Source organism: Aulonocara stuartgranti (genome assembly GCF_965226115.1).
Source record: "Aulonocara stuartgranti genome assembly, chromosome: 8".
NCBI lineage: Eukaryota > Metazoa > Chordata > Actinopteri > Cichliformes > Cichlidae > Aulonocara > Aulonocara stuartgranti.
In genome coordinates this window covers 10,176,594-10,203,017 of record NC_138959.1, presented here as the reverse complement: position 1 = coordinate 10,203,017, position 26,424 = coordinate 10,176,594, and the positions used below count along the sequence as shown (strand labels likewise).

The following is a 26,424-nucleotide window of genomic DNA, read 5'->3' as shown; positions in this document are numbered from 1 at the left end:
CTACTTTTGATTTAGTGCAAAAAAAATATTACAGATTTTGCTATAACTTCCGAGCATTTACCATGACACTGAAAACCCTTCTGGGTTAAGGGTTAACACTGATTCTAAGAGCATTTTAAAATGATAATACACAGCCTACTTTTTCTCCTTGACTGATGGTAACACATAATACAGCAGCACAGTTAAACATTTTCTTCATTTACATTTTAAACTGTGCACATTTGTAGCAAGTAGCAACAAAAAACAGCTCTGCACTCATCCCATTTGTGTTTTTATACTCCCTGCATATGATGATGGACTACTGTCATACACAAATTGTTTGTTTTAACAACATCTTAGTGTTCATCATGCTTGTGTTGACTTTTTATTAGATTGTGTTTATTGTCTAAAGATATTTTTTGATAGGGGACATCTGTAAGAAATGTTCTGCGCCGATGTTGCAAAGTCTTGGCAGGCATTAGATCTCTTGGCAGGTGACGTGATATTAAACAATCTGTTAATGTTGCATGGCCAGTGGTTTCGTGGAAAACAGGATGTTCCAGTCAGAAACAGCTGGCTCGGAAATCTATTTACATGTCTGGGCTAGGATGATGGGAAAGGGAGCAAAGTGTTCTAAAGCAAATTATGTGAAGGAGTAAGATATGGATGAACTAAGCTATTTTGAGCTGATTCGTTTCTCTTTTTATTAACAAGGAATTTCCTTCACACTACAAAGAAGCATATCCGATACATGTAAATGACGTTGCTGAACAGATCCAAGATGTTTTCTGCCAAAGATGATGTAAATAAAACTTCAGTCCAGTCATCTTGATGCATTCTCAATCATCCAGGAAAGTAAATCTCCAAAAGTTGATTCTGTTCATCTGGACGTAGCGTTTTGTGGGAGAAACGTTTCGTCACTCATCCAAGTGACTGAAGACCGAAGGAGTCACTTGGATGAGTGACGAAACGTTTCTCCCATAAAACGCTACGTCCAGATGAACAGAATCAACTTTTGGAGATTCAGTCCAGTCAGTCTAGTGATATTCTTAAAGTACCTTGAGTTGCACTCAAAGCTATAGCTTAATCTCTAAGTTCGAGTGAGACCTGTGCCGTGCCACAGTGCGGAAAACCTTTGTTTTTTGGGGCTGGATAAAATTATTTATTTATTATACAGTTGATTTCATACACAGTCCCCTTTTGTCAGAGGCTCACAGTTAATTGGAGAACTGTCTGACAAGTGGTTTCATGGCCAGCTGAGGCCTGTTCACTTGTTATTTAATAAATGAAGCAGACATAAGATCTGAAGTTGTTTCAAAGTGTTGAATTTGCTTTTCGTAGCGTTTCACTGTACATTATAATATGAGGCCAATAGAGAGGGGCAAGTGAGGGAATCCATCATTAGACTGAAAATTAAACATATCAAGGAGGTAACAAAAGCTTTAGGTGTGGCTACATTAACACTATGGCCTGTATTTGTATAGCGCTTTACTAGTCCCTAAGGACCCCAAAGCGCTTTATACATCCACCCATTCACACACTGGTGATGGCAAGCTGCATTGTAGCCACAGCCACCCTGGGGCGCACTGACAGCCAAGTCGAGAACACTCTCAATGAGGTTGGTGTATCATTGACAAGGTATACAAGAGTGATCTTCATATGTAATGGCAAGGGGATGTATGGCAGCCAGGGGAACCTGTGGCCACTGGTATTTACTGCCGATGTGACTGCTGATAGAAAAAGCATGATGGCTTTTTATAGTCCAAATGGAAAACGACCCAAGAGTTTCTCAAGGTAAAGAAATGGGATGTTCTTCAGTGGCAAAGTCAGTCACCTGATCTCAACCGAACAGAGCATGCTTTCCAGTTATTAAATAGAAAACTGAATGCAGAGAGACCCACAAATAAGCAGGAGCCAAGGAAAGAGAGCATTTGATGACCCTGGGTTGTAGACATCAGCCTTTTATACAAGTATTAAAAACTGCCATTATATTTAATATTATATTGTTTTGTCCAATAAGTTTTGAGCCTATAAAAGCAGATGACTGTGTATGTAAATGGTTATAATTCTCAGCATTTCCTAACTTTTTCTTTTATTAAACCTCTTGAATTAAAGCTAAAAGGCTGCGCTTTGATCACATAATGACTGTTTTAAGAGCCACTGTGGAGGTGCACAGAGGTGAAACTACAAAAAATATGGCTTTGTCTAAAAAAGTAACACATACAGAATCTAAAATGGTGTGAATTACTCAGATGTCGTGATTTAAATTGGAAAAAAATGCAACCATTCAGAGCACGTTTTTAAAGTAATCCAAAATTTAAAAAGCACTCACTATACATTGCCAACATTTTAAAATAGATGAAGAGCCACTTGATTGAATGAGAATATTAAAAGATAGAGGGATATGATAGCTTTACAAGCTGTTAAAAAATGTTTTTGTGACCTCATCGTGATGGAGTTAGAGACACCATTCAACATTTTGTTTTCTTTTTTCCCTACTCTGAAAATAAGAGTAAGCACCAAGGCCCTTGTTTCCAAACCACTGACACTCAGGTTCGTGTTTTTGGAGTGATCCTCAAGCAGAAATGAAAAGTATTCTCTCACACAGAATTAGTGCTATTGTAGTAAAGCGCTGGATAAATGCAGATAAAATTTGACCCAAGGGTCAGCCTTGCTGTTGACTATTCACACTGAACTCTGAGTAGAACAAATACCTCCATTCCAGGAGCTCTGTGCCCTTGTGTGTACATTACTGTGCAAAAGTGTTGAGTCACCCTTTCTTTCTTTATAATTTGCTGGGAAATAGAAAATGTTCAAACATAAATGGAAACAGAGTATTACTTAATGTAAAATGGAATTTGTACAATTCTAACTATCTTGAAAGGGGAATATTTGATATTAACATCTTTATTGTTATTCTATAGTTCCATCAAATCATCTGCTAAAACCTTGGTAACATTTTCATCAACAATGGAATTTTGATTTTAACATCTCAAAGCTCATCCAATCTTGTTTATTTCACTTTATGATATAAAGTTATTATTAATATTACTATTGTTATTATCAATATTGCAGCATTTCTTGTTATTTCTTTAAGTACTCGTCAGGAATATTTCTTCAAGCTTCTGGAAGGACATTCAGAGCTCAGTTCTTGAATTGTTCAATTCTTTGTCAAGATGATCCCACATTGCCTTGATAGCGTTGATGTCGGGCTCTGGGGAGGCCAATCCATGACTGAAAGGATTCCATTCTGTGTTTTTTACGGGTATCTCTGCTTGATCCAATTCATGTGCCCCAGGTGGCAGACTTCAAGCCGACTTCAAAAAAAAAGTCGGCTTGATGTCTGTCCAGTCTCCAGCTGTCTGTGTCCATTTTTCACAATAGAAAAAAATCAAGGTCTAACAGGAATGACTATTCTGCCGTGACGTGTCCAGCTGTGTCTGTGCTTACAAAAGAGTATAATGTCCAAGTTAAGTATACTTTTTTGTAGATGCAGACACATCTCCACAGTTACGAAAATTTGTTGACACACAGACATTAAAGGTAAATGCTAATTGTAGCAACTAGCTTCATGCTTAGGTTTGTCCTCCTCTAATTTAACCACTGAACTCAACCTCTTGATTTGTTTTTGTGTCTTTGATGCCTTTCGGGTTTTGGAACTATTAATTAATCTAACAAATAACAATAATAAATTATAAAAAAAATATTTGTCATTTAGCATTAATTAGCATGTATCCGTGCCTGTGCAAGGCATCCATACAATTCGATACATCTTACAGATGGTAAATTAGCATACCGTCCTCTAGGTAAATATGGCCACTTCTTGCTCCAAATAAAAAACAAAAAGGGTTTTAATGGCCAGAAATCAAAGTTTTTAATCAACGAGTGACTTTACAGTACTACTTTCAACTTGTAGCTTCAACATTAAATATTTTCTTTCTTAGCTTATTTGTTTTTTGTTTTTTTTTTGTTTTTTTCTTTGCCTGTCCCATTTGGTTCTTTAGCCGTCAGAATTGTTGTCTGAAGACCAACAAGGATACCCAATGGATTTATTCTGTCAAATGGATCATCGTGGCATTGCCGTATTGGTCCATTTGACCTTGGTTTTTATTTTTTATTTTATTTTATTTTCAGTTGTTACAGACGGGACAGACATGAGTGAGGGATAGGAAAGGGAGAAAGAAAGAGGAAGGAAAAGAAAAACAGAAGGGGAGAGGGAAAGTAAGAAAGGGGAAAAAAGTAAATTAAATTAAATAAAATCTCCTGGATCACCTGTTGAGGGAGAAAGAATAGAAAACAAGCAAAAAAAAAAACAAAGCAACATACTAAACACAACACCATCGCATTAATCTAGCTAAGTGTAAACAGCAGTAAATACTAAATATTCAATGTTGTTGTGCAGAACGCAGGACAGACAGCGCACAATGTGCTTTGAAGTAGCAGCCAAGAAAGGTGTAGTTTAAGTCTACGAACAGTGAACACGCGTGTGCACACCTGTGTGGATCAGCGTGCTTGTATTCAAATGGTTTCCACATGTAATGGTCTGCAAGAGGATGTAGAGAGCCATAGCCCCATCCCCCAGGGCATGAAGCAGGCATGGAGGAGATCCAGGCCCCAGACATTAGCTTATTTGTAAAACTTTGGCCTTTTCGTGGTAGGATTCATTATATGAAAGTTCCTGATTATAAAATAGTTCATGGGTGTCCTACTGTTAATTTTGTTATTTGAGTCTGTATTAAAGTGGTGGACTGGACAAATAACAATCCAAGATTTTCACCCATCCCATTGTTAATTATTCAGGCAGAACTTTGGGTGGGAGAAGAGAGCCTTAATACTGTACTGTCAACTTTTTGATTGGAAAGCGGAAACGCTTGTGCTTGAGGTTTAAGAGCAGAGATGAGTCAAAGCCAAAGCTGGTGGACAGCTGGCATGGAGTCAGGGCCAAAGTGGAGTTATGGCCATATTTGAGCGCAGCCGCAGCACAGTGCTGTCAATCTGGTTGAGGATCCACAGAGGAGATGGAGATGAGATTTAGTCAGTGCCAAAGAAAAATTTGAGCAGAGATAGAGCTGATGCCCATTCTGGTGATGAGTGGGAGTTTATGTCAGTGAGGGAGTCTCGCTTTTACTGAGGAAGCAGGAGTTGATGACGAAGAAGAGGATGAGTGGAGTCTGAATTGCGTCAGAGTGGAACCAACCAGATAATTGCTGGAGACGAGCCAGCATAAAGCTACTGGAGTCTGTAGTGAAGTCAGAGAAAGAGCTGGAGAGGGGGAGGAGAAGCGAGATGAAGAGGTGTTAGAGACTGGGGATTCATAAAGGCTTTTTTCCCTCACTATTTTATTCCTTTCCGATCGTTAACTGTGTTTATTTTAGAAGCACACGACAGTGTGAAGCTGATGCAGAAAAATCTCTCTGTCAATGAATTCCTTGAGCTTGGCAGATAAAGAGGACTAACTTGATATGATGAAAGAGAGACTATCACTCTGGCTGGACTCGGAACATTTTGCTCTGGACGCTTGACAGACCGACAGCTGGTGGCCACAGAAAAGAACGTTTGCTATAAATATTGTCATCTACAGTTGTTACGCTGACCATAAATGAAGCAACCATTTCAAAGCACGAAATCATAACAGGCCTTTTTTTGAACTTCTCTGTTGGCAAGATAGTCTATGCTGCCTTCTCTAAATTAAAAAAAGAATCGCAGCAAAGAAATGATATGTAGATAAAACAGTTTGTAGGTTGATAATTAATTAAACCAATAGTTAGTTCCCTTTAACAAACCATAAAATGATAATTATTAAAGTTAAATAACTGAAAGTCGGAAATTGATGTCGTTAAAGTTTGTTTTAAAGCGCTCATAAGGTGCAAGCTGAAGTGGTATCAGCCTCCTGGACGTCTCCCCCTTTACTGGGCATATCCAACTGGGAGGAGAACCCAGGGCAAATCCAGGATACACGGGAAGGATTATTTACTCATCTGGCTTGGGAATGTCTCAGTGTACTCCCAGAGGAACTGAGGTGGCTCAGGAGAGGGATGTCTGGGTATCTCTGCACAGACTGCTCCCCCTGCAACCTGGACCTGGATAAGCAGCAGAGGATGGTTGGAATACCCAAGTTGGCAAGAGGTGTGGCGGTGATATAAATCAGGATTATAAACCTGGAGGCATATGGTTTGTGTCCTGTTTAACTCACTCTTTAATTACACAGAACTGGAGCCTATCTCAGCTGACACTGGGTGAAAGGCGGGATACACTCTGGACAGTTCATCAGTCCATCACAGGGCTAACACACAGAGACAGATAACAACTGATCCACACCTACTGCCAATTTAGAATCACCAATTAAGCTAACAGGCAGGCTTTTACACTGTGAGAGGAAACCAGATCATCTGCAGGCACGGGGACAACATTCAAACACCATACAGAAAGGCCTCAGTTGGCCAACAAACGGTTAGAAAATTCCCAGAAAATTATTGCTGAGGCAAAACTGCTAAGGAATAAATCACCGCGCTGCCCTATAGTCTGTCGAAAAGATTGGAGTTTTGTACAGACATTGCAAGTCTCCAGAGGATAAATCCTAATGACTTCAGTGATCCACAACTACTTCTTTTCAAGCCATGTGCATCAAACTATACAATTTCCATTCACATCTTACACCATCTTCATTTTTCACCTTGGTGGCCTTGCTGAGGTGAATGTCTAAAGCGCTTTACTGATAGTCTTTTAAACATATTTATTTCTTACTTTATTTTATTTCATAGCAATGAAGTCATTTTCATCTCAGAATCTGCTTTTAGAATTTTTACTGATGCATCTCAAGGTCTCTATCTCAATAAACCATTCTTTTCTCCCTGCCTCATTCCAAGCAGCTGCATTCAAGACTGTTTCTTTCAGTGTTCACTCTGTAGGACTGACAAAGCATGAAAGAGCTCGGTACAGTGTGCTCTGTATAGGTATCATACAGTTACAAGACCTTCTGAAAATGCATTATGACAACTTCCTTTGGTAGCAGTGCTTTACTATAATGTAATATTTGTAATTCATAGCTGTCATTAAAATGAAACCTGTACTTCAGTGCCTTCTGAGCTGCAGTGCTGACTCTTGCTCAGAAGGTAGACGGGGCCCACAAAATAGAAAATCAGTAATTTGATCATCGCTCCTTTATTCCCCTATCAAAGTGTCCTTGGGAAAAATGCAGAAATGGTAATCAGTGTATGATACGAAAAGCAATTTCTAGTATACAACAGGGATGTGAATGCGAATGGGCGAACGTGACTGTGTATGCTATATAAATGCTTTCCATTAGCTACTTAAAATTAGCCTGAGACCAGACAGAAATGCCCACTTGAAACTTCATTTTCATCTTCAACCACTTTCCATGGAGAGCATGGTTCATTTTTTCCCTAACAATCTTATCCACCGGAATCTAATGTCATTTCAACTCAACACTGATGCATAGCCATGGCAACATACAGGTTTTGCCGGGGTCTTAAGAGCCAAGCAAAGCAAATTAAAAACAGTTCTGCTTGTTCCTCCATTTCAGTCAGCACCAATATAATCAAAAGAAGATTATTGTCTTTTTAATATGTGGCAGTTTGGCTTTGTTCTGGGACCTCTTATTCCTTTCACACGCATTATGAGGAAAGCTTAAGGTTGAAAGAGCAACAACAGCAGTCCTCAGCACAGGTCAGAACAAGCTTCTGTTCTGTCTCATATTTGCTGTCATTACATGTTGTGATGGCGTCTCATGTTGCAATGACAGTAAATATGATACTTACTTAGATTTGACATGAGAGGAGAAGCTGGGGCAGAGGCGGGTTACAAAGCAGCTTGCAGATGTGTGGCTTTTGAAAGATTTCAAATTGGGAGCAAGGAAGGCTAAACCATCAGCTGATGTGGGCTCCTGTTGTGCCAGGACTGGAGGCTGAGCTTGACCTAATGGTCTTCGTGAACTAATGCTATGTTTGATATATTTTGTACTGTGGCCATGCTTCAAGGGTGCCAGAAAGAAGCAAGCACAGGCCATTTAAAATATATGTGTGCCAGCATTACAGTACATGACATTAATTTGGCAATGATGTTAGTCCTAGCAGGGCATAGATTGGGTGATTTTCCTGCCCTCTGTTGTTACATGTTGTGATGCCTTACAAGTCAGACCACTGTTTACATGTGAAGATTCAAATTCTGCACCCAGGTAAATTTAAAAGTTTCTTCTTAAAAGATTCTGTGTATCAAATGTTTGGTATTTTATTGATCTTTCATCAATTAATGAACACTATGTTTCAAGAAAAATGAGTGTAATTTCACTAATCTTCTCTATGTCATCAGTCTTTTGCAAATAAATCGAAATGTTAGACGTGTGCAGTTCCTTGGCTTAACCACCGTCCTTCAGTGTGGTATGGTGGGTCATGGTTAATGACTTTGCCAGCAGAAAAGGCTTTAAAGCTAATGATGATTCACACCTCGGGCTCAGATGACATTTACAGCTTTCAAGGTGGGATATAATCTTAAGTAAAAAAGCAGCATTTATTTATGAAGTCCTTTTTCAAAGAGCAGAAGACAAAATCACAAGAAAAACCCAGGACACAGCAGATAATACTAGAATTAAAGGAAAGTAAGTTGTGGCCAAAGGTTTTTGTGGGGGCACTGCTGCCCAAAATGAAATTTTGATTTATTTCCCATAAAAAATACTTATGCAATGCTATTGATTGTCATTATATCATTTGCAAAATCTGAATAAAAACTGAAGTGCAAATGTGTACTACTGGCAAAACACTTCGCCCTGTCTGTGCACAATTAAATAAAAGACACAAGAATAAAAAGAATGTGAAATTTAAAGGACCACTCCCCAAAGCAACAGGTCCCTACAGCTTCCTGGACAGTTGGTGGGCCTTAAGGAGGACGAACCTATGTAACTCACTTGGGCTTTGACCACTCAGTCTCCATGGAAAGGCCTGGCCATCAGGAACTCAAATGAACCCCTCCCCAAGGCGTTTCTGGAATACTAGTTGTCATCTTTACAAGGCTCTCTTGAATCACACTTACTCTGGCCCCTCATGAAAGATCAGTTTTCCTTGGATGACCCTACCAGGACCAGAACATTAACATAGTTCCTTGGATTACTGGGACACAAAGCCCCTCCACAATGACAAGGTAGCAATGGAGAGGAAGTCAGTCATTCAAGAAGATCTCAGAGTAGAGCTGCTTCATCTGCTTCCTCTACATCAAAAGGAACCAGCTGAGTCCATATGAACACCTGACCGGGATACCTCCCTCCTGCACACCTACTAGGTGAGGTTTGCAGAAAGCAGAAAATGGATGGACGGACGGATGGAGGGATGGATGGATGGATGGAATTTATAGAATTATATAAAAATTAAAGGAGAAACACAGGTATTAAAAGCAGTACATACTTGAATCTCAAGCAGACTTGCTGTAATTTTCACTTTTCCTTTCAACCAGATTTGGACCCTTTAAGAGGTTGATTCTCTTCCACAGTCTGTATGTTTGACAGAAAGTCGGCTGTACCACCTCTACAGCTCAGAAATTACTATATAAGATCTTGTTTGTTTAATCTCTACAAATATGAAAGCATAAAAAAATGTAAATTGCTTCACAGGAATAGCATTGCTCATGAAGAAAACACACATCCAGATGTTTGATCATATTCCTTGTTTGTTGTTTGTTTTTAATGAATAACAGAAAAATCAGTGTAATCATGCAAATGCCAGGAAATCCTTTTTGCTTATCTTATTATGATCACGTTTAAAATATTCCAACTAGAAGTTTCAAGCAGTCTTTTTAGACAAATATTTGATATGGTAACATCAAAAGTATTCAGCTACATGATGGCATTTGTATGTGTTAATAAAAATTCACTTCCACATTACGCCACAATCTCAGACCTTTTGGTATTTATAATATTTGATGCCTCTATCCCTCAGACCACCATCTTCTCCTTTGTTTCATTTCATTGTGTGAGCGCAAGTAATAAGTGGAGGCACAAATGGAACAGAGCCAGTTTCTACCTCGCGATGATGAGGTGCCTATGACTGTGTTATGGGTCAGATTGGAAATTTGGCCTGGCCGCCAGGGAAGGTAATTGTTTTCCATGGATGGCAAGGGTTAAATGGGAAAAGGAAAAGGAGGAAATGTGGAATGAGAATGGGAACAGTAAAGGGAGGGTATGAGTAGGTAAGCAAGATAAAGAGCCATTCCCTCCTCCTCTTCCTCTTCTTCTGTCATTTGTATCAGCGTGTCCCTCCTCCTTTTTTATCCCGATCCTTGTCCTTATCAGATAAGCGGACGCCTTCTTGCTAAAGGTGCTACTAGCCATCTCTAATAACTATGTGTGCATTTATGTGTGTGCCTGAGTGTGTGTTTTCATGGCAGTTATGGGAGCTTGTCATCGCGCTCCCCTAGATCAATGGAGCACAGTTGCCTAGCAACCTGCTGATCGGGAGGAAGGAGGCGGAGGGGAGCGAGAGAGGGAGAGAGAGAAAAGTGAGAGCAGCATAAGATTAGAAATGAGGGAGATGGAGCAGTCTGGAGAGAAAGAAGGAAGAGAAGTGGGTGAGATCAACAGTAAAGAACACTGTGGTTGGATGACAAGAATTAAAACTTAAGACAGTAGCGCTTAGCGTGTCAAATCCTTCTTTGTGTGTACAGTAAGAATAGAAGGAGGAGGAGGTGGGATGGAGTTAGTGGAATGTGTTGTGTGGATGCAAGAATTGTGCATATGTGTGTGACTGTGCGTGAGCAACAGTAGTTTGGGACTGATGAGTTGATGTTGATAATATAGTGCTGAAATAGAACATCAAAGTGGTGACGCCAGCAGCGCAGTCTCTCTCATTTAGTTGCTGATTTAATTATCTTTATCTTAAAGGGGAACAAAGTGGTTAAACGCAGTGCATGGGGAGGGAGCGGTGGTGGAGATAAACAGCAGGAGCGGTGAGAGGGAGGAGGGAGAAAAAATGGAGTGGGGAACTTGGAAGGAGATGAATTTGGACAGGAGGAAATTGAGGAGAGGGGGGAAGAGAGCAAGGACGAGGCGAATGAAACGAGAGTCTGATGATCAGGTGTTGGTTGGCCTCATGAGAGATGCACACATATGCTCCAGATCCTCTGTGATATTTACATAGTCTCCCTCTCTCTGCCTGTGATGGCAGAAGAAAGCAGGAAGGAGATGAAAGAGTGTGAAGGGAGGATGGGGGTGTCATTATAAATGAAAAGAGAGAGGGAGAGTGGAATAGCTGTACATCCCAGAGGTATACTCTGTGAATGAGTTAGAATAACATGTGGAGGCAGAGTGGCTGTTAAAGTTTATGGAGGATTGAAAATGGACAATTAGCATCTCAACGATCTCCGTGTCACCTGGAACTTCTCCCCTGTTGTCATAGTAACCCTCCTCTCTCTGCTCACACTTCCTAATTCATGCCCCTCTCTAACATGGCCTGAGTGTTCACACTTGCACCTGCATGCTTGCACACACACACACACACACACACACACACACACACACACACACACACACACACACACACACACACACACACACATACAGAGAACATAAATGGGGCACTTCATGTGTGTAATCAATACAAACTACATTTTGTGTGCTTCTGGTCTGGGGTGGTTTTTCATTACAGGAAATGTTAATGCTACACCACACGATGATCTTGAATGATGAGACAATTGCAAAGTTCCTCTCAAGCAATCATATACAAAGCACGGTCTGGTCAACGTGACTGGCCTGCACAAAGCCTTCACCTCAACCCCATCTGTAACCTTTGCAACAAACAGTGAGTCAGACCACGTCAACCAACATCCATACTCGACCCTGATTCCCCTCCTTTGGCTGAATCAGGGCAAATCCCATCAACCAGTTCTTAAAATCGTGCGCAAATTCTTCTTACAGTACTATTCAAAAGTCTTGAGCCACCATTCACGTTTATATTTGCAAGAAAAAGGGGGAAACAGGCACAGCATTTTATTGAAATGTGCAAAAAACACATATGTGAATACAGTATATAAGGCAAAAACAGAGTTTCTTCAATTCTAACTAACTTAAAAGTCAATATCTGCTAAGCCCACCTTTATTCTTCAGCACAGCCCAATTTCTCTTAGGCAAGTTTTCATGCCATTTCTTTAAATAGACTTCAGGACCAGTTCTCCAGGATTCTTGGAGGACATTCAAAGCTCTTCCTTGGATGTTGGCTGCCTTTTGTTTCATTCTATGTCAAGACGATCTCACACTGCTTCAATACTCCTGAGTTCTGGGCTCTGGGGATGCCAGTGCATGACTGAGAGTGTTCAGTTCTGTGTTTTTCTATCTATCTGTTTTTACTGCATTGGCTGGGATTTGGGGATCACTGTCTTGCTGGAAAATGAAGCTGGGTCTAGTCAGATCCTTCAATACAGAATTGCATGATAGATGAAAATCTGACTGTATTTTTATGAGTTCATAATTTCATCATTTTGGTGAGACTTCCAACAGCACTGGCTTAAATGCAACCACAAACCATGACCACTCCACCGTGCTGTACAGATGCCGGTAGACATTAATTATTCTGCTTCTCCCCTGTACATATTGATGATGATTTAAAGCAGACATTTCAAATTTGGATTCATCACTCCAGCAGACCAGTTCTTGTATAATTTGTCATATATTAGCCTTTTCTCCCTGTTTCCCTTTCTTAATAAAGGCTTCTTGACAGCCACCTTTCCTCTGAGACAATTTCTGATGACGCTTCAGTGAACAGTAGCTGGACCAGCTGAAGGACCAGATCCATCTCTCAGGTCCTCTGTCAGATTGTTGCTGGATTTTGCCCCCCATTTCTTAACAAATATTATTCTCTGCCACTGTTCCTTTGCTGTAGATAGTTTTTTAGGTCTGCCACTTTTTCTTTTTTCCTCCATTTGTCCAGTTTCTTCAAATATTTTAAAGACACAAGATATGAAAATTTTTTGACTAAGGGCTCTTTAGGATTCTCGTTGTAAAGTTTATTGAGCACTTAAAACACAAAACATGTCAAACTGTGGCATCGTTGACATTGTAGAACTAAATAAATGGGAACAAATTTTATGTTTATGCAACAGTTACGAAGTATCTAAAGAAACAATTTGAACTTGCTGAGTTACTATTATGTGCAGACACAACACTGGTCCTCTTTTGAGTTGAGGGCCATCGTATGCTTGATTGATTCATAGGTGAGTGCTAAGTAGTTCAACAAACTAACAAACTAACAAGAATAAAATATTTTTCTGAAAATTGTCAAGTACAAGGACTCTAAAGAAAAAGTGTCCGAAGAAAACGTTTGAAAGACCTAAGGCTAAAGCAATATTGCTCAAAGGTTTACAAGAACATCTGGCTCTTTGGAAGAAAGACTCTAGATTTTTGTACTTTTTTTGTACAAAGCCAAACGTGCCTGCCACTATAACCTAAATCAAGGTACATTTGGCTTTGGCTGTTATAAAATCCTCAGGAATTACCCATGCTACACAGCTTTTTCTGGACCTATTAATGATGCTTCTTCCTCATTAAGTGTCCCAGTAGCCTACCTAACTCAAGAAAGTGTGACAGTAAAAAAGAAAGAAAGAAAGAAAGAAAGAAAGAAAGAAAGAAAGAAAGAAAGAAAGAAAGAAAGAAAGAAAGAAAGAAAGAAAGAAAGAAAGAAACCTGAATCCACAAACTAAGGCAGTTATTATTTTTAAAATGTGCCCTAGTCCTACTGGTCTTTTTAAATGAGAGAAATAGTTTGGGGGTGTCTGTATAGTTTATTTGTCATTTTGTGCAATGATTCCTGTATCTCATGATAACTAGGGGTCCATGGAAATATTAGCTTAAACAATCTGAAAGAAATGCTAACAAATAACGGTAAGACTGGAGAAACAATAAGATAAACTTAATGGATAAACAGTTAAAACTGGCTGCTAAACATTATGAAAGCTGCCTAAACGGTGATTAAGCTGATGCAGTCATTAACTGTAGATGCTAAACTGAAATTATTCCACATTCAGTTTGAAATGGGTTCAAATTAACATATTTGAACATGAGCGGTGTTGCTGATGAAGAGGTTCTTGAGTTGACTGGGTTGTGGTGGTGTGTAAGATGAAAAAGCTCGGCAACTGCTTATACAGTGTATGAGATCCCATTGTGGTGTGTGTGTGTGTGTGTGTATGTGTGTGTGTGTGTGTGTGTGTGCTGAAGGTGTAATTTACATGTAAAGTGCATGCATGTTCAGGTACTTGGGTGCTGCAGTGTTCTCAGTGCGTGGTATTTCAGAGGCCACAGAGCAAAAGGTAAAAGTTCAGATGTACAAGGTGGCGGTGTGTTCCTCGTTACTGGTTTTCTCTTTTATTATTAACTCTGAAAATCCAGTCCACTGCTCAGAACTGCTCTGAGCCTTGACCTCTAACTGTAGGCCATGGAGTGCCGCAGGCTGTGCTGAGCTGCATGACAACCAGTCGCTGCTCTGAGGTCAAGAGTTATGGTCATTTTGATTTTTGCAGACACACAAAAAGCTCTGCGCATATCCACATTTACAAATGTGAAATCGGTGATGCAAACCAAATTTACAGTGGATCTTGATTTTTCTTCTTTTCTCCTTTTTTTTTTTGGCCATGCAATACATAGCCTCACAGACACTCACTCTCTCCTGTCTTTCAACCTCTTCACCCACTTCTCTGCAAGCGCACACACAGACACACAGACACACAATCAGACAGGCTTTGTTTGGTACTTGTCGGTCACTCTCCATCTGCTGGTCAGATGATCAATGCTAATGCCTGCTGAGAGTTCTAATGACACACAGATCCATACACAGATGGACTTGTGCTCGATGTGTGTGAGTGCGTGTGTGTTTGTGTGCGTGTCCACCAGGGGCATCCATGTGTGCATGTTTGTGCACACGAGCTAATGTTATTTGTGTTTCGAAATTGCAATCCTTTGATGAGGACAGGTCAGCGCTATTGTTATAAATGAGAGTAAGATTGCAGGGAGGTGACCTCTGCTACCTCCCACGCAGAGACACACCCATACACACACATATACGCCCATGCACACACGTGGCTGTTTGCACTATTGGCAAGTGGAATTAGTAAATGTATGAGCTACACAGAAACTCATTACAACACGATTAGAGACAAACCTCCCATTTAATCTCATTTAGAAAAGGGTGGTTGCCTGTCAAACACACTCACACATACACACACTAACTCACTTATGCGCACGCACAGATACACACTTTCACATACACAAAGATCACCCTCTCTCCATGACAGCAGTGGGCCTGACTCAGAAAATCTTACCATAATAATCATATTCTCACACCACTGTGGAATTAAGTGTTTTAAATGACGGGGAAAACTCCCCTGCATGCGTATAATCCCACTTTTATATTGCATCACCGCTAAAAACCTGCGATTTCAACACGCTGTTTGTCACCATTCATGGCATCAGCTAGGTAAACCTCGTCATCTGAAGCTCAGAGCTCCAAACACAGCGGCGCAAACTGACATAAATGCAAGCACAAAAATATGGGCACACAAACACACGCACTCACGCTGGATGCTGACAGATGAGTTTTTATTTTTGGCTGTATATTTTCTCTGCTGGCAGCCCAGACACATATTACCCGCGCACAAGTGCTGCCGCACACACGCACACATACATAAAGGAAATATGTATACACACCCACACACATATACAGTGACCTTCTCTTTGCTGAGTAGGCAAAGAGTCAGGGGTCACTGCCTGCTGTCAGCCTGTCAGAGGGAGGAAGAGAGAGGGGAAGTTAGAAGGAGGAAAGAGAGGAAGAAGGGATGTGGATGGAGATATGTACAGAACCTCATCATTCAATAAAGACTAATGCAATCAGAGGCGGCCCATATCTGTCACGCTTAATGCCGGCTGATAGAGTCGCAGCAATTTAAAATGCTCATGGTATAATGCATTTCCCTGTGCCTCTTACAGACTGATGATGCATCACATCGCGTCTTGATGGCTCTTGTAGAAACAGATAACCTGCTCTGCAGCATGCTGAATTGAGCCTCCTCTGTGCCTTTCCATTTTGCTCATTTCTATCTTAATCAGCTGAGAAGGAGTTTCATCCCGGGTTCATCCATTAAATAAAACAGAAGTCGCGTGAAGTTTGCTGCCCAGCCTTTTAGAATTATTGCATGTAATTATATGAGGGTACCCATCATTAAACTTTGAATCCGAAATCTTTGCTGGAAAAAATATCCATATATCCATCCAAAAAAAAGTCTGAAAGTGTTTCTAATTTCAAGCATCTTCTAGAATCAGGAACAATTTTTATTAATTCTAGTGAGAAAAAAAGCAGTCAGGAACACACTGTAAACAGAAACTGCTTCATCAATACTTCATTCAGTGACTGCATGTGAATGAATTTGTTTATGCATGTCACACTCTGCACTAGAAACGCTTACCACATCTTCTGTGGTGTTTCTTTATTTCACAGGGGAACACAGGGAGGAACGTTATTATTTGATAATGCCATTTGGTCCAAAAGGTCACGAGGATGGGAGGAGAGAGCGAGAAGAAGGAGGAGGAAAAACGAGTAGTATGAGGCAGTTATGGTGGAGTGGTGTTGGTGGTCAGTCCAATGGGAAACCAGGTGCTGATGTTGGGATAGTTTCCATAGTAACTCCTCCTCCTCCCTGTCTGGTTCGCTCCTCTTCTCTCGCCAACACTCCCGTCACACATAAGAACACCCACTGAAACAAGTGCACAACTGCTCGCTCAGACCTCCCATCTTTACCTCATCGTGGGCTTTCTGCGGTTTTGCTTTGATATCTGTTGCTCAAATCAATTTGAGCCTTTGTGTGGTCATATTTATTTACCATAAAGCTGCCTTCTTAACAGTCATCTGCCTTGGTGGAGCAAATGTGTACATAAGCAAATATCTCAAACAGCAGTCAGATTGTGCAATCTTCTCCAAACAAACACAGCTAAAGATGGTAGCTAGCGTACAAAGACAGGATTAAAGATGGAGTGCATTTAACAGCTGAACATCAGTGTAAGGACTCCATTCAGTGTTTCTTTAAAGTGCATCTTGAATCAGCTCCTCCAGTAAGGTCAGGGCTGTTCTTTTTACAGGAGGCGCCAACCTTCAGCTGCCAGTTTCCTAGTTCTATAACTCATTCTCCTTCCAGCACCTGATGAAGGTGTCGGTATGACAAAGTAGTAGTATGGCCAAAGTATGGCTTGTACTCTCAGTTGAAATTTAATAATGCCTATGTCAAGTTATATGTAACCACAGTCCTTCTAGAGGACATTTAGTGACACAGCAGTCATCTTATTAACTCCCTTTATTTTGAGGCTTCTATCAAAATTATACTATACCCATATTAACAGCAGGCAGATACAGTAGGCCAAGATTTTTTTAAAAATACACTGGACTTCATGTTTAGTATATAACAAGAAGATGTGCATGCTACTGCACAGTTGAAAGGGCTCTAATCCCTTAATAGTGCACAACTAGATGATTGGCTCATATGTTTTCCAGTTCAGCTGTTGATTGGCTCCTTGGGGGCGGAGCGAGGACAACCGCCATCCAGAACTGTACCATAAATTTCTATTGAGGATTCTTTGTTCCATGTTAATATGAGTGTGGTTTTCAAATAGAGTCATAACATAGATATGAGATATGAACCTCAAAAACAAACAGCATTCACATCACCATCATGCCTGATTAGAACAAAGAAAATCATCTTTGGCTTTGGATATTTGCTTACAATAAACACTAACACTTCACACAAAGACATGCATTTGTTCTTGACATACATGAAGTTTGAACTATTTGCACATTGTGAATGACAATAATTACCTATAGGTGTATGGAAGTCAATTTCAGATGTTTTCATTTTAGTCATTTTGTTCTTGAGCTGGGCTTGTATATAGATCCAGTAGAAGAGAGAGAAGAAGAGCAGCAGCAGCAGCTGGCCCAGGGAGCCCAGAGAGAGCACCTTTGAGCTGGGCTCAACACAGCTGGAATCCCCTCCCTCCCGGGGATGGGCTGGAAAAAAGTGTTTGCTCTGCATGTGTGTTTGCTGAGGAGCTTGGATGGGATCCCAATCTGTATGTGGAAGTATGTGGAAGCCTCAACTTTTGCGAATTTCAAAAGTGGATGCTAGTGCATGTCTGTGCATTACACAGTTATACATAGTGATGAATTAAAACTACAAATTACACTCATTTTTATATTTCAGGGTTTTTTTAAGCCTCAGTTATCTTACAAACATAAAAATATTTCCATTTTTTGGTGGAAATGTAAAGCAAAAGCACTTTTTGTTGCCTGTTTTGGCATCTGGAAGTGCAACTTTTGTGAGTTTTGCCACTTTCGTCTAAGGTTTCTGTGATTCAGTGCTTTTACTCAGACCAGTGAACAGCCTTGCTGACACTGGATTAGACCCATTTTACCTTCCTTGCATGAAATGTATGGACATAGCCCCTGTGAGCTCACACAATGTTTAGAGAAGTCCTGTTAGAAAGCCTTGTGCTGAGCTTTTTGATCATCTACATATTGGTGTTTTTTTAAACCTGACATGACATCAGAGAAATGGTTCTGACTAAAAAAAAAACAAGGACAGTGCATGCCACATCCCCTGGATCTTCCTCCTTTACCCAGGTCATAGAGAAAGGGTGCTGAGGAATCTTTCCCATCGCCTTTGTTTTAAAACCTTGTAGCCTTTTTGCAACCTAAGAAGACCTCCATTATGGCTGTTAGAAAGAATGCAGGTTCAAACTTCATTCTTCAGAGCAGGAACCCAATCCATCTTTTATACTATCTATGAATACTTGAAATTGTATTAGCATTGTCCAACTTTTCCCAACAGATCAGGGACTTAACACCGCATGCTTCTCTGTGTCTGGCTGCAATATTCCCCACAATCTGACAATGGTGCGAATGGATTTTAGCAAAAGTCATTTGTAGGAATTTTCCTCTGTATAAGAAATGAATGCATACAAAGTCCTGGCACAGTAAATTACCAATTCCATCATAACTTTAGTGCTTTAATAATGTATGGTTGGCGCACCTGAACTTACCTCACGGCACACTGGCGTGCATGGGCATACCATTTGAGACCCACTGCATAACACACACAAATCATGAGTCAGGGGGATTTCAAACACTGTTCTGAAATATATGCACACCGAGGTTGCTAACTGAAACAAAAGTTGAAACTAAAACTAGTTGTGGAAAAAAAAGTTACACAGAGTGCTTGTCATGTTTCGGCTGTGTGAAGGCAGGCAAAAAGGTGGACCCAAGAGCAGGACTCACGGAGACATAGGTGAACTCAAAACCCTCAGCTTTATTGAGGAAAAGCAGACTGAACAAAGAACTCGCTAGACTGGAATGCAAATAAACTAGCAGGACGGCAAACAGAACACACGGGGGGGCGGGGTAAGAGGATGAACAGACGTTAACGACGCGACACTGACACAAAGACACACTGGGTTTAAATACACTGAGGCAGTAATCAAGCGATTACACACCTGGGGAACACACCTGGGGAAAATCACAACTGACGAGGCAGGGGAAACGTAACCTGAAAACACTCACATAAGACAAGGACCTTCAGAATAAAACAGGAAACTAACAGACACAGAGGACCAGACAAGACACCCTGGACAGACAGAGGGACATACGGGCAGAGAAGACTAAGCACAGGCAACCTAAACTAAAAATGAGGGCAAGATAGCAAGACCTAAACCAGAAATAATCATCATCATCATCGGATAGCTAAAGGAACAGAACATAATTATAATCAAAACAGTATCACCAGAGAATAAGAAATGATCCATAATGCAAAAATAAACTAAAACATAAGAAACTCAAAATGCTGGGTCGAACCGACCCAGGACCGTGACAATGCTGTAAAAACGTATTTGCTCTCCTCCTGATTTATTCATTTTTTGCATGTTTGTCACCCTTGTTTCAGAGCATCAAACTAATTTTAATATTAGACCTGAGGAAATACATGGTGCAGCTTTTAAATGAAGTTTTTTTTTTTGTCTAGCATGAACAACCTGTTTAAGATAATGCCAAAGCATTTCAACCTGATTTAAGTCAGAAGTTTAAATAGGCCACTCCAAAACCTCTTTTTGTTCATTTTCACTTGTTTAACATTCAGAGGTGGACTTGCTGGTGTGTTTTGGACCATTGTCCTGCCACATAAACTAAGTGAACCTGAGCTTCAGGCTGGACATTCTCTTTCTTATATAGAGCAGAATCTATGTTTCCATCAATTACAACAAATTCTACAGGTGCTGAAGTAGTAAAGTAACCCCAGACCATCACACAACCACCACCATGTTTGACTGTTGGCATGATGTTCTTCTTATGAAATGCTGTGTTAATTTTATGCTAGATGTAGCAGGACTCAAAACTTCCCTGAAAACATTATGCCTTTGTCTCGTCAGGCCACAGAATATTTTTCCCAAAATTCCCAGGGATCATCAAGATGTTATTTGGCAAATGTGAGACAAGCCTTTGTGTTCCCTTTGGTCACCAGTGGTTTTCTACTTGGAACTCTCCTGGATGGGTCGTTGATGTGCTCTTTGAGATATTTTAATAGCCTGGCCGCTCCGGGGAAAGTTCACCGCTGTTCCAAATTTACTCCATTTGTAGATAATGGTTCTTACAGTGGTTTACTGGGGTCCCAAAGCTAAAAGTGGCTTTGCAACCCTTTCCAGATTGATAAATGACTTTGTATCTCATCTGTTCTTGTTCCTTTAGATCGTGGCATGATGTGTTGCTTTTGAGATCTTCACTTCGTCAGACAGTTTCTATTTAAGCAATTTCTTGAGTCAACGGATCTGGCGGCAATCAGGCCTCGGTGAGGCTAGTGAAAGTGAACTCAACTTTCCCCCAAAATTTGGATAATTAACAATAAAGTTAATTAATAATTTAAAACCGGGAGGCAGTTAATCTGTCACATATAGGGCCAAGTAGGTCTGGAGAGCTTTATTCTCTTAATAAATTCAATAATCTTTTTAAAACTGCATTTTGTGTTTGCTAGGGTTATCTTTGTCTAATATTAAAAATTGTCTGATGATCTGAAACATGCAAGTCAGACAAATATGCAAAAACTAAGAAAGAAATACTAAAATCCACTAAAACAAAACATTGTGCTCATAAAACTGGAAAGGAAATGTATTTCTTTTTCAGCTTGTTGCATTTGACAACAACCTGCCCATTGAGGTGTGGGTGCATCTCTTTACCTAGACCCAGGATTTCAAGATGAGTGTGATTCAACTGTGTTTGTTTGGAATACCTTTTGTAAGGTTCTTAAATCTTGACCCTGACAAATACCCTCATTATGACAAATAAAAAGACTAAAACTAAAACTGAAGCTAATGAAAAGACAGCAAAAACAAAGTGTTTTAAAACACTTAAAAAGACAATTGAAACAATAAATTCCACTGTGGGAACAATAACTAAAATCAATTAAAATCAGAAACTGAAAATAAAATAAAATAAAAAAAATAATAATGCTCAGATTCTTATCTAAGATATGGCAGCCATAAATTATTGTTGAACATCTCAGTCTAATGTGCTGACACTATATGGTTGTGGATTTGTTCCAGTTCAGTCACTAGAGCGTGAGATTAACACTCCTGGCACAGTTAGTAAGACACTGGTGGGCTTTAAGGCCTGACACAGAAATGGCACTAGCTCATCCCAAAGGTGTTGGAAGGGGCTGAGGTCAGAGTGTTCAAGGGCCTTATCCACCCTGAAGGTTTCTCTTAACTGGAACTAAGGAGGGTGTGAACAGTAATATGTCCGTGTGGTGTCTGAACACCGTATGTAATCTATTTTCAGATGGATTATGTTTTCTCTGTGTGAGAAGAGAAACAGATTGAGAGAGATCTGTAAACTGACACGGCCTCTTCAATCCGTCCTTTCCCCCACAGTTCACTGAATCGCTGTCTTTACTCTCGCTCCTGTGGCGCCAGTGAAGTAAAGGCCATCCTCACTGTCACTCACGGATTTAATCATTCGGATCTACCCAGGCTCTCGCCTCATTTTCTGCCTCCGGTAATAGCGTTTCAGCTTCGTACGGGCGGTGAGTGCGCCCTGTCCAAGGTGCTGCAGCGGCGCGCGGCCCCGCCCATCCTCTCCTCTCGTTCTCTCTCTCTCTCTTACACACACACACACACACACACATACACACAAATACACATTCACACTCCATCGTTCTCCTGCGACCACGTGACGTTCCCTCTGTCGAGTCTCGCGGAGAGCATCAGACTGCACCTTTTCCTCCTCAGGAGAACGGAGAGAAGGAGAGGGGGAGAGCGGCATTGAGTCACAGAGAGAGAGAGAGCGAGCGAGAGAGAGAGAGAGAGATTGAGCGCGAGAGAGGAAAGGGAAGCTAGAGAGAGTGTGTATGAGAGAGAGAGCAATAGCACCTTGTCGCCTGGAGGCGATCCTATGATAGTTTCGTCCCTGTCCGGTAGACCGACTCAGTCTGCCACCAGGCGCGCGCCTGCTCTCTCCTCTCTCGCGAATTCGGGGGAGATTCTCCTCAAATGGAAGGGAAATCGATGAGCCGCGCGCGGCACTGTTGCCACGGAACCACAGGATGCGCGTGAGGTAGGTCGGTTTTCTAGTGTAATATGTGCCTAAGCTGAGGGAACACCGCGGTCGGTTTGCCTTTTATTTACCGGGGCGAGGCTGCCACGACACTATTACAGGTGTAATTCCAATTAAAACAGCAGGTTAACCGTATAAAGAAAAAAAATAAGTAATTAACATGTAACCGGTGAGCTAAGCTGTAGTTAACGTCAGGCGCTAAGGGCTCAGGTGATGAGACCGAACCCCCGGTGTAGTCGAGAGGGAGAAAAAAATGGAGAGAAAATATAGCCGCAAATCGAGAATCGATATTTCAACCGCATTCATTCACCCCGTCTATCAATAACTGTGATGTCGCCGCTTTTCGCCTCTCAAAGACTCCGAGAAGACGCTACGTGTAGTCCACTGTGCGTGTGCATTTGCTGCCACTGTGGGGTTGTGCCGTGTGTGCGCGTGTGAATGTGTTCAACTGTTTGAAATGGGCTCTGAAGCCGTTAATTCGATAAAAGCGAGGCGGTTTGAGTCATCCGCCGCAGCGCGCGGTGCTGCTCCCGCTCTTTGTGATGAACCTAACACGGTGTTTGACGGTGCCGCGAGGTAGCCTCGTTAAACCCATTTACAAAATAAACTGAAACACGAAAGCTGTTGATTAAAATCTGTAAGAATACCGCCAGTGTCAGAGTGGGTCCAGCTGTTCTTTTTGGACATTATTAAGGCCGCCGCAGGTATGCCACTTTATAAAAATCTCCTGCGGCATGATGGGAGCTCTGCTGAAGGAGGTGCTGTTTGTGTATGTATGTATGTGCCTATATACTGTATGTGCTTGGCTTAAACCACTGCCGTGTGGGCTGCGTGGAAGTAAAAATTCTACGTGTTAATCTGTATGTTTATAAAGACTTATGTGGGCCTGCTCCTTGTGTAGTGTGACAATATGATGTCTTTGTGTGTATGCGCGCAGAAATGCACGAGAAAGAGTAATCTGAGAACAACAGCGGGATCAGGTTGTGTATGTGTGCGCGAGAGTTTGTGTATTGTATATATGTATGCGTGAGTGTGTGTGTGACCCTGGTTGATTGTGCCGTCTCTGTTCTCTCTGTAGGTCGCTGGAGAGAGTGATGACGCGGCAGTGAGAGACACACATACCTCACTTGCACACACACATACATTCGAACACACACAAACACACACATATTTTTTTTTGCCCACACACACTTTAAGTCTTGCCCTACTAAGAAAGGGAGGAGGGGGAGAAAATACTGCTATGACGGTGTCATTTCTCTCCATTACCAGTGTGTGAGACACACACACACACACACACTTGCACTTGTACTCCGTGGGGAATTGCCTGCATGGGGGATAAGGCCCTATCTAGGGCACAAAGATGGAGTTCACATACAATTTGTCACATATCTAACACTCACACAGACGTTCACACAAACACACACACCTGGAATCTCATATGTCAGAAGATAAGAATAAAGACTGAATGGAGAGGAGACACTGAGCATCTCAGAGACGACACAAACAAGAGGCCAAGGGAAAAAAAGATGTCCAAAGCATACTGAAAGGATGGCGGGAGCCGCTGTTTGACCCCCTCCCTTTCCTGGAGCTGAATCCTATAGGAGCCAACCTTTGAAAGGAGCACTTGCAAGATAGAAGGGTCACCTGAGAAACCCATAAAGAGTTCTTCACAAGCCCCTACAGTTGTCACCATGAGCTGTAGGCTAGAGGGAACACCCCAGCTCTAGCCACTATCTCCTCCCGTGTGTGTGTGTGAGTGTGAGCGTGAGTGTGTGTATGAGTGTAATGGCGGTTTGTGTTTGGGCGGCAGCCCCACTGCTCTTCCTGGGGCTCTGCCTGTGCAGCGTGGGGGGCCAGGCCCAAGGTGAGGTCCTGGAGTTTGGAGGCGTTTCCAGCCAGTGGGGGCGGTTCCCAGTATGGAACGCTTGCTGCGAGAGTGTGCTGAGCTTCAGCCTGCGGACTCACAGCCAGGAGGGCCTGCTGCTCTACCTGGATGACGAGGGATTCTGCGACTTTCTGGAGCTGCTGCTTCTCCACGGTCACCTTCGGCTGCGTTTCTCCATCTTCTGTGCTGAGCCGGCTGAGCTGCAGTCAGGTGTGGCGGTGAGTGATGGGCGGTGGCACGCAGTGCGTGTCAAGCGGGATTGGAGGAACACCTCGTTGGAGGTGGATGGGCGATTGGAAGGATGGGCAGAAGTGAAGAGTAAGAGAAGAGACATGACAGTATTCAGTCATACCTACATGGGCGGGGTGAGCCCAGAGCTACATTCTTCGCCCCTCCGCCTCACCTCTCCTTCAGTGCGGGAACACCCTGCCTTCCGTGGCTGGATCACGGCAGTGAGCATCAACGGCTCACTGGTGACACTAGACGGCTCAGAGGGCGTCACAGTAACAGCTGGCTGTGGCCCAGACCATCAGTGCCAGAACGGAGGGGTGTGCAATGTGGTCAACGACCAGGCTGTCTGCGACTGCTCCGACACCGGCTACCAAGGCAATGACTGCAGCGAAGGTAAGGCCCAAAATCATGCTGACCCATCATATACATCCCATCCTTTACACATACACATGTACACCTCAAAAGACACATGCACATACGCTTACATATGTGGACATATATGTATACCTCTCTTTACAAACACCAAGTCCTTCAACAAAGATATCTATTTCTCATTCACACCTTCACATTTACCTTCAATTTGTGTGTATGGACCAGGAGCCTTCACAAACAGTGCAAGACATGCATACTGATTATGTTTGAGATTGATTTCTTACACCTGCCGGTGGCTCCCAGTTTAAGTGAGCTCCTCCAGAACCCAAAATTAAGCCCACTCCCAGGAAGAGAAGTCAGTGTAGTGAAGCTGGAGAAGAGAGCTTGAAAACAATTTGAAACAAATTCTTGAAAGTCACTAAAATGGCTGGCTGCAGGTTTTGAGGAGCTCAGTAGGTGCATTTGGCAAAACACAATAACTATATAGATCAGTTGTGGACATGGCTGTTGGCTCATGTTGAGAAACTCTAATTGGAGCAGGGCTTAGATGCTGGAAATCAGTGGTTGTTATATGGCCGACACCTGCCTGCCTGTGTTAATGGATTTGCATTGATTCTAAATGGCCTTCAGAGGTACCATACATAGGGTGCTGAATGATGTGTGTACAATCTATTGCCTGCCATTAATTTGAACAGCTTGCAGCCTGTTAAGATGCTCTGTTTGCGTCTGTGTGATTGTGTGTAATGATTTTGTGTCAGTGCTTTTATGCATAATAAAAAAGGAGACAGTGTTGTGTTTATAAAGATGAAAAAGTCAGACTATAAACGCTTGTAAGTATGCCGCAGATCGTTTTATAACTGCTAGAAGACCTTCTCTTAATACTTCCAGTAGTGCCTTTGGTCACTACAAGTGCCAATACATTGGGCAGCGTACTGATGGCTGTTACAAAAATGAAACAGCTGCTTAATGAACTCAGCTACCAGGTTATGGTTATCATTGCAAATTCGTTAATTTCCCCCTTCTAAGTTGTGTGTGTCTTCAGATTTGCTTCAGTTCATTCAGAGATAATTTGCATTCTTAATCGATAGCTCTCTAAAACGAGTCTGTGCTTTTTTGTTTTCAGCACCAGCGATACCAATCAGCCCCCCCCCCCCCCCAGCAATTGATTTTTCTTCTTTTTCCTCTTCTTTTTTTTAAATGACACAAATGTATCAGCCAAAAAACAGCCGAGTGGCCTTCCATCATGGCTAACCTTAAACCCCACCCAGCACCAATTTCAACATCACACATCCCCTTTAGCCACCCGTCATATCACACCCTAGCATTTAGTGGACA

The 26,424-nt window shown here is 41.7% G+C and overlaps 1 protein-coding gene across 15 annotated transcripts in view; it reads left to right on the top strand.

Moving 5' to 3' along the window:
- The first annotated feature begins 21,938 nt into the window (after positions 1-21,938).
- The window catches only part of nrxn1a (neurexin 1a), a 68,090-nt gene continuing 63,604 nt past the window's right edge, over positions 21,939-26,424 (top strand). For 8 of the 15 annotated variants that reach the window (XM_082544254.1, XM_082544261.1, XM_082544259.1 and 5 more), the window contains exons 1-2: positions 21,940-22,601; positions 23,680-25,110. In XM_082544254.1, coding sequence (XP_082400380.1) covers positions 24,378-25,110 — 733 coding nt within the window. In that variant the 5' untranslated portion in view covers positions 21,940-22,601; positions 23,680-24,377. Of the gene's footprint in view, positions 22,602-23,679; positions 25,111-26,424 lie in introns of all 15 variants that reach the window. The other 7 variants (XM_082544252.1, XM_082544251.1, XM_082544260.1 and 4 more) reach the window with 2 other exon arrangements.